At 47.8% G+C, this 9184-nt stretch overlaps 1 protein-coding gene across 1 annotated transcript; it reads left to right on the top strand.

Annotated features, from left to right (window-relative positions):
• Nucleotides 1–799: 799 nt before the first annotated feature.
• Nucleotides 800–8846, top strand: RPS3 (ribosomal protein S3). Its single transcript, XM_081197474.1, has 7 exons — nucleotides 800–958; nucleotides 2372–2502; nucleotides 3972–4065; nucleotides 5308–5402; nucleotides 6108–6295; nucleotides 7947–8143; nucleotides 8774–8846. The coding sequence occupies exons 1-6, from the start codon at nucleotides 929–931 to the stop codon at nucleotides 8138–8140; spliced, it is 732 nt and encodes a 243-aa protein (XP_081053600.1). The 5' UTR covers nucleotides 800–928; the 3' UTR covers nucleotides 8141–8143; nucleotides 8774–8846.
• The last annotated feature ends 338 nt before the right edge of the window (nucleotides 8847–9184 follow it).

The following is a 9184-nucleotide window of genomic DNA, read 5'->3' as shown; positions in this document are numbered from 1 at the left end:
ATGGCACCTTAAACCTAGGTTATGGTCAGCACAACGAAATGGCTAGGCACCATTTTTTTTTTTACAATGAAATTTATTATTCTTAGTCATTTCATTTCTATACCGCCTTATATTTTAAAGGGGGGGGGAATCTCGAAGTGGTTTACAACACATCACAACATCAAATAAAACAACAGGAAAAACAGATGCTGTACTAGTGGAGCGACAGCTTTTCCTCTTATTGCATCAGGCCACCTGTTCCAAAATACTCTGGAGGCGGCCAGCCAGATGCCAATGCAAGTACACCAACAGCTTCTCCATTGCTGGCTGTCGCTGTCGTCTGGCACTTAAAGGTAGACTGCCTCTGTTCCTGGAGGTTTCATTTGCCTATTAGCAATTTTATTATATTTTATCATATTTTATTATATGGCCATACTTCCCTCAAGCAGCCCTGTTCAGGGAAGTTTTTAATGTATGACATATTAGTGTATTTTTGGTCTTTGTGGAAGCCACCCAGAGTGGCTGGGGAAACCCAGCCAGATGGACAGGGTACAAATTAATCATCATCATCATCATCATCATCATCAAGCGACTAATGTGCGCTGCTGTGAATTATCTTTGCGCTCATTTAACAATATTTCACTCCTCGACCCCGCAAAGTCTGGCCAAACTCCTTTTAATTTGGGTTAAAAAGCACAGAAAGACTACATTTCCCATGATGCACTCTTGCGGGGGCCACCGCGGACCAATGGGAAGCAGCGAAGCGATGCGACGAAATCCCGCATGCGCTACGAGGCGCGCTGCGAAGGGAATTCGACTACGTTTCCCAGCATGCAGAGCGGCTCCCCCCACGTGACACCCGCGAGCCAACGGAAAGCAGCCTGCCCGCCCTATAATCCTCCGCGGCGGCGGAAGCGGCCTCTTTTCAGCCCGGGCTGCTCGGCTCAAGATGGCGGTGCAGATCTCCAAGAAGCGAAAGGTGAGGAGCTCGGGGGCCGGTGCGGAGCCGCGGGGACTGGAGCAGGGAAATGAGGCTGGGATGAGGAGCAGAGGGCCGAGCTGTGGGGTTTGAGGTCTCCGGAGGGGCCGGCGGCGGGGCGAGACCGGCGGATGGAGGTGGATTGAGGGCGGTTTCCCCCCTCTCCCGGCTGGGCCTGGCTTGAAGAACATGGCGGCAAGGCAGAGGCCGGGTGGGCCCTGGACAGGCCGGGCTGGGGAAGAAGAGAGGGCCGCTCGAGGCCCTCAAAGGTTTGCCCAGGAGTATATATAGAACACAGGAACCTGCGCCATGCCCCGCTTAGGCCATAGGTCTGCCTGGGCCTATATTGCCTGCACTGGCTGGCAGCACCTCTCCAGGTTTTGGGGGAGGGGACCCTCAAAAAAGTTCCTGGAGGGGCCGCTGGGGGTTGAGCGTGGGGCCTGTTGCACGCAGTGCAAGTGCTCTCGCTGCTGAGTGCGAAGAAATGGCTTTCTTTAGTGGGAAAAGGATGAGAAGCTGCATTCCAGTAACAAACTCTTATTCCCAAATGAATAAGAAGGGTCTGTGACTCTCAACTAGATGCCCTTTGGGGACCATTAAAGCACCAGTATCTCGGTGACTGGTATATTTGGCAGGGATGCTGCTTCTCCACGTGGAGGTTCTGGGGGGCTGTCACGGCTAAGAGCAATTGCTAGGTTTGTCCCCGGAAGCTAAATGAAGTGCTGGAGGACCAGGAGTTTTTGCAGGAAAAGGGGACTTCTTGCAGGGGTGCATCGTGTTTTGATGTCACTAATGCATTATTTTCCTGTTGCATGCTGCTGCTCTGACAGGGTAGTACATTGCCTTCGTTCAGGGTAGACAAAAGTACAAGGTTTCGGCTGAAAGTTTTCTTTTAAAAAGTGGCAACCCGGTTCTGTGGACAGCAGGTTCAAGAAATTTGTGTGTGTGTGCGCGCGTGCGCTCATATCTACATTGTACATGAGAGCAGGATCATACCACTTAAAACACTCAGAGCTTCCCCCAAAGCATCCTGGAACTAATTTATTAAGGGTTCTGAAAGTTATTAGACACCCCTATTCTCCCGTAGAAAACTACAGTTCCCAGTTTCCTGTGAAGAGGGATTGATTGTTAAACCACTCTGGGAAGTGTAACTATATCACTTAGCTAAGGTTCTTCCAAGAGTCACTGCAGAAACTTGGGTGGTTCTTAATCCAGTCCATTTCCATTCTGAGTGAAATTCTGAGCCTTTTGGTTATTCTGCACATGCACTGGGCAGGATTGGTGCACATCAGGCCCAGCAGATAGTAACTGCTTGTCGATTACTACATAATATTTTTTAAACCAGACTTTTCCCCTGGGGTTTGCAGGGTTAAACTGCTGCTGGCTTCTAATAATCTGTTTTGCTCTTTGTAGTTTGTGGCTGATGGTATCTTCAAAGCTGAACTGAATGAATTCCTGACTCGGGAGCTGGCTGAAGATGGCTACTCTGGCGTGGAGGTCAGAGTTACCCCAACAAGGACAGAAATCATCATCCTTGCAACCAGGTGACTTGCATCTACGTGTCTGGTGGTGGGCGAACAACTCTGCCGTTGCGATAACCCAAAAGTCTGGCGGTGTGTTCATGTAGGGTGGTTTGACTGAATCCAGGAGGCAATTGAAATATTGAAGCCTGTACCTACTACAGACATGTATACACTGCAGGAAGATTGAGTGGGTTTGTAAATGTAGGGCTCATGTCTTTGAAAACTACCATATCTCCAGTCTCCCACACATGCGAAGTTTGGGGTGGAATATAGGAAGATGCCTTTTACCAAGCCAACCATTGGATCAGCTAACCCTGTATTGTCGACACTGACTGGCAGAGGTTTTCCAGGGTTTAAGACGGAGAATATCCCTGGCCCTACATGGAGAGGCTAGGGCTTGAACACGAGACCTTCTGCATGCATAACACATGATCTGCCACTGCAGCCCCTCTTCTGCATTTTTACCATCTACTTCATTCTTGTTGGATAGGAATGGTTTCTTCCTGAATGTTGGAGTTGGATCAGAACAGTTGCTGTGGTTTGCATGGTTTCCCTATATATATTGCTCTGTAGAAGCAAACAGCTTGCTTTGTATTCCTCACCCTTTTCAAAAACCACGGGTGCAGGAGCCACTTGGACTCACTTGGTCATAGATCCAGATTCAGACAGTACTTTCCCATGAACTGCAGGGTGAAATACTGATCTTCTGCGTGTTGGTGCCCTCTGACTGTTGTAGACGACTGTTATCCTGGTCCCTGACATTCGGTCATACTGGCTGAGGCTGATCGGAGTTGTGATCCGTGAGGGTAGGGGTGGCCTAGGTGCTGCTGCACCTGGAAATCTAACCCATGTTGGGTCAAACAACATGTTTCCAGCATTTTCAGGATTTTGTGCAGCAAAAATTAATGTGGGATTCATCAGTTTCAAGTGTAGCTTAGTTCCTTTTTAAAATGTGTGTTTTTGTAGTTTTAATTCATTTTATGTTGGAAATACTATTATACTTCCTGTTAATGGGTCAGGGACTGTATAATAAAATTGATTTAATTAAGAGCTGGGCCTCTTAATTACATCTGCTGCAAATGATTTGGTGTGGAAAACAATGGCAGACCCTTCCACCTGTGTGTTGACCCAAGGCCTGCTTTTTGCTAAGAAAGAGTCATGTCCAGTCCTAAATGCACAGCCTAATGTAACTGGGAATAATTCACCTTCCTCCATATCAGCCTACACTCACATGGTCAGCTCCTTCAGTTTAACATCTCTTAATGTGTTGAACTCTGGCAGTGTCAGAGTTAGGACGGGACAAATGGTTGCTTTTACACACTGTTTCTAAAAGGGAAAAACCTGCTGGATCAAGCAACCTGCCTCTTATATTCTCAGTGCTGATAACTTCTAGAATACCCCATGTTATTTCAGCGATTTCAAAATGGAGACTAAAATATCTGAACATCTTAAGTGAGGACTTAATGCCTTGCCTTTGCTCCTTCTTTCAGAACTCAGAATGTTCTGGGCGAGAAAGGGCGCCGTATTCGTGAGCTGACTGCTGTTGTCCAGAAGCGGTTTGGTTTTCCCGAGGGAAGCGTTGAGGTAATGGCTTCCACAGTTTTCACTTTCTGCTTATTGTGTGCCAAGTTCCCCCTTCAGTGATGATCTGATGACGAGTCAGAAATGGCCACCTGCCTGCTCAGAGTAAACAGCACAGCGCCACGTTCTGTGGTGCTGTGTGTGGGTGCTTGGGCAAAGGTGTCCTGTTCATTGGATGATCTTGAGGCATTTGTCTGAGAAGGGCGAGTCAAGGTTTGGGGAGTATTTCCTCAAACTGGTTTCGATTTATTGATCTAGGCTAATGTGATTGTAACACTACGAGAATGGGGTTTGTTTTTCAGAGACAAGAGCAGCCTTGTCTAGCCAGCCACCCTCCCTCCAGTTGCCAGTGGTCCACAACTTATATCAGTCCAGTATGGCCAGAGGTTGTGTTTGGTGGAAGCTGGATCCCAAAACATCTGGAGGGTTGCAGGAGTCTAGGTTGGAGCATTGGCTACGAAGGTCAGAGGCTTCAATTCTTCTGGGTGGATGAGGGTTAAAATTAGCAAAGCCCCTAACCATCAGAATTGCGAATCTAAAACAAATTTGCGAACTCAATTACCCTTTCAACTTTCATTTAGCTGCTGGACTCGCCAAACACCTATGTTAACCATTAGTGAGCTTTACAAAGCTGTAAGAATCTACTTTTATGCCACAACCATGCTAGCTGGGGGTGCTGGGAATTGTAGTTCAAAACATTTGGAAGGTGCTGGGCTGTGTTAAGAGACGTTCTCAGCTGTTGGCTTCCCAGCTAGTGCTGTTTTTCCATCCCTTGCGTATATGGCCCTCTTACTATTAATTTCTTTTTAAGTTTTTAGCCCCTTTGCCCCTTCTGTGCTTGGCATGTCTGGAATGATGTTTTTGCCCAGTATTGGCCAAACAGGTTGAGTCACCTGGTTGAGCTTTCCGTAGACACTTTCCACCCTTGGAAGTGTCTCAACGGTGGCATCTCCAAGTTGGCCAACGGTTCTGGAACCAAACTGGCTTTTAAAACGCATTTTCATGATACTGCAACAAGGCACAGCGTAAGTGGGCCCTGCACTGAAAACTGGTGTGTTTATGGGATGCCTTGGCTCAGCCTGTGGAGCGGAGGAGAACACCTACAAACCCTTAAGGTCATGTAAGTATTTTCAGAGAGTTTGTGAGTGCAAAGTGAAGATGAGCCTGTAAAGCAACAGAGGTGCCTGCAAGCCTGAACTTTGCAAAAATGAAAAATGGACAAAATGTTCCTGCTTTCTTTTCCAGCTGTACGCTGAGAAGGTGGCCACGAGAGGGCTGTGCGCCATTGCTCAAGCAGAGTCGCTGCGTTACAAGCTTCTAGGGGGGCTTGCCGTCCGTAGGTAAGCAAGCAACACTCCGTCTAATCATTTTGCAATAGCATTTAGAAAACTGGAGTTTTAATTGTGCCTCTGCGGAAGTTTATAATCAACACATTGGGCTGAATAAATCCCACCTTAATGAACCTTAAAGCTCCCCTCAGCTCTGCACTGGTGCAGTTGCTCCGTTCTCTTCTGCGTAATGGGCAAAATTATTTATGTAGCATGGTGTTTCAGAGGTGAAGACTGCCCTGCGGAGCTTGCAATCTGATGTTCAATATAGGGAAAGGGAGAGCAGAGTGGGGAGACCCTGACCCAGGCAAGTTTATGCCACAAGGAATTTGCGAGATTCTTGTTTCTACTCGAGCTAACTTGCCTTGCCAGATTCCCCCAAAGTATGGCCTCTTCCTTGAGCGTTGTTGAATGGCAACCCTTGTAAGAAAGGAAAGAAAAAACCCTTCAGTGATGATACGATGACGAGTCAGAAACGGCCGCCATCCTGCTTGGAGTAAACAGCTCAGTGTCACGTTCTGTGGCGCTGTGCTTGGGTACTCTCAACAGAGGCGTCCTGTTCATTGGATGATCTTGAGGCATTTGTCTGAGAAGGGATGAAGTCCAATGTTGGAAGTCTATGGGGATGGGGGGTGGGTTGTCCTCCTTAACTTGATAATAAAGCAGTAGATCAGAGGAGAAGGCCCAGCGCAGTTCAACAGAGAGTTTTCCTTCTAGGGCGTGTTATGGTGTCCTCCGCTTCATCATGGAGAGTGGAGCCAAGGGCTGCGAAGTGGTGGTGTCGGGAAAGCTCCGTGGCCAGCGAGCCAAGTCCATGAAATTCGTGGATGGCCTGATGATCCACAGCGGAGACCCCGTCAACTACTACGTCGACACGGCTGTCCGCCACGTCCTCCTCAGGCAGGGTGAGTGGGGGGGGGGGGCAGGCAATCTCTCAGGCAGCCCCCAGTTGGCTTCCTTGTTCCTAAAAAGATTCTGGGCGTTCTGTAAGCCCCGGCTGCTTCGTAGTCTAGCCGGGCTGGTTCTCCTGTTGCGTCAAGCCGTGGTTTGGCAATAGGTCAGAAGCGGGGAACCTTCTTTGGCTCTTCCCAGCCTCCTTGAGTGTTCCCTTCTGGAGGGCCACGTGCCAGTAGTTTAGGGGGCCAGAGGCAAAAAGCAGGAAGAACAGCTGGTGTTACCTCTGCACAGTGTGGGAACTTCTGTGTACTCTTAACATAGGGCCCTAAGGAAGTTAGATTAGCCTCAACCAGAGCCAGGGCCTTTCAGCACTGGCTCTGGCCTGGTGGAACGCTCTGCCTCATGAGACCAGGGCCCTGCGGGATCTGATTTCTTTCCGCATTTCTGGCCTGTAAGACAGAGTTGTTCCGCCTGGCCTTTGGCTTGGAATCTGTTTGATTCCCTCTTTCTTTTTTCCTTTCTCCTCCTGTGATGGAACTCCTATTTGGGGACTTCCCTGGCTTTTTTCCGGCTCAAGTAGGACCAGTCTGGATAGTTAGCCTTGGTGAAGATTTGACATTTTCATCCCCAAAAAAGTTTTGATTTGATTTGAGTTTCTATTGAAATGAGGCTGCATTTTAATGTTTGAATGTTGTCTTTTAATCTTGTTTTTAAGTTGTATTTCAATCAATTTGTTTTTATATTGGTTGTTAGCCGCCCTGAGCCCGGTCTTGGCTGCGGAGGGCGGGGTATAAATAAAATTTATTATTATTATTATTATTATTATTATTATTATTATTATTATTATATCCCTTTCTACCCTGAATCCAGGAGAACAAGGAGCATTATCAAGAGTTCACAGCCAGGGCCGGTGAAGGGTGTGGTCTGGGGAGATAAATCCCAGGGGCCAGATAGAGGCCTGCGTTTGGACCTAAGGTTTCAGACCCCTGCACTAGATGATTGAGCCTTCAAGGACCTTTGGACTTATTGGTACCCCTACTTCCTTGGTTTGAGGCAAACCATAGTTTGCTGTCTTGTCATAGCTTGCACCTGTCTTGCTAACAGTGCTTAAAAACCTCATTTCTTATCTTAGCTTGGTATAAATAATAAAGTTGTTATCATACAATAGTTGCTGGTTGGGACAAAATTGCACACTGGTTTGCCTCAAGCCAAGGGAAGGAACTGCCATGTGTTGAGGGGGGAGCACTGAACCTGTAACTCCTTGAAAGCTCAGTTTCACGGCCTGTGAACCAGCTTGCAGAAGCGTCTCAAGAATCTTTTCTGGCTTGTTTCTCTATTTTTCATGCAGAGGTGTGAGAGGTGCTCAAGGACAATGTTCTGAAACACCAAACCCCCCAATACTGCGAGAGGGGAATTGCCTGCTTGGTCTCTCTCTCTACAAGGACAGCAAAGACTAAGACCAGGCATAGGCAAACTTGGCCCTCCAGATGTTTTGGGACTACAACTCCCATGATCCCTAGCTAACAGGACCAGTGGTCAGGGATGGTGGGAGTTGTAGTCCCAAAACATCTGGAGGGCCAAGTTTGCCTATGCTGTGGGTGGCAGAGGAAAGTCTCGGCCCAGGCTGCTTTTCTTGACAGTGTCTCCTTGTTACTCCAGGTGTGCTGGGCATTAAAGTGAAAATCATGCTTCCCTGGGACCCAAGCGGGAAAATTGGCCCCAAGAAGCCCTTGCCAGACCACGTCAGCATCGTGGAGCCCAAGGAGGAGATCTTGCCCACCACCCCCATCTCGGAGCAGAAAGGCACAAAGCCAGAACAGCCCCCCATGCCGCAGCCCGTCCCCACGGCATAAGGGGTGAGTCGCTTTGCTTTATTCCTCACGGGTTTTTGGGAGAAAACGTTGGGGGTGAGCCGCAGTGTAAACAATAATAATTAATAATTTATTATTTATACCCCGCCACTCTGGGTGGCTTCCAACAAAATATTAAAATACAATAATGCATCAAACATGAAAAGCTTCCCTAAACAGGGCTGCCTTTAGATGTCTTCCAAAAGTCTGGTAGTAGCTGTTCTCTTTGACATCTGTTGGGAGGGCGTTCCGCAGGGCGGGTGCCACTACCAAGAAGGCCCTCGGCACTGGACTGAGGCCGTTTAGGGCTTTCAAGGTCAGCACCAACACTTTGAATTGTGCTTGGAAACGTACTGCTCTTCTTGGCTGCATGTTGCTGCTAGTGTTTCGTAGAGGGCAATCAGTGTATTTAATGCTTTATAACTGCAGCCCATCAGATGTTGCAGGACTACAACTCTATCCCTCACCACTGGCTTTGTTGGCTCATGGGAGCAGGAGTCCGTCAACCTCTGGAGAGCTACAGGTTCCCTGTACCTGCTTTACAGGGATAAAGCAACGCAGGCTGTTGCCCCAGGGATTGTGTTCATGGTATGGGTATTAGCTCCCCACTCACTAATTCTTCGGTTTCTGTTGCAGGTTTAAAAACATCTGGAACAAAGAGTTTGGCGTCTTGTACAAATATCTCTTTAATAAAATCAGAAAAAGACAACATGCTGGAGGTTGTTTCTGTTACCTGCTCACCTTACTTTTTTTTGCCCGCTCTGAGACCTAAATCCTGGCCAACCAATATCTGAAACTTTCTAGATTTGTTCCCTGTTGATACCCCAGCTCAGATTTAACCATTGAGTCACCCATGTGTTCAAAAGTTTCTATGAACATTCTCATTAGCACCGACCTCGATCTTCAAGCTGAAGGGATAGTGATTTTGCTCTCCCCCGTTAATTACAGCTGCTGTTTTATTTGCTGCCCCTTTTTCTGTAGCTGTTTGAGATTCCAACCAACCAGAAATTGCATTCTAGCCATTTCCCAGCACTGTTTATATGCTGA

The sequence above is a fragment of the Podarcis bocagei genome (assembly GCF_964188305.1).
Source record: "Podarcis bocagei genome assembly, chromosome: 6".
Lineage (NCBI taxonomy): Eukaryota > Metazoa > Chordata > Lepidosauria > Squamata > Lacertidae > Podarcis > Podarcis bocagei.
Note: the sequence above shows the minus strand (reverse complement) of the source record. Positions and strands in the feature narration are given on the sequence as shown.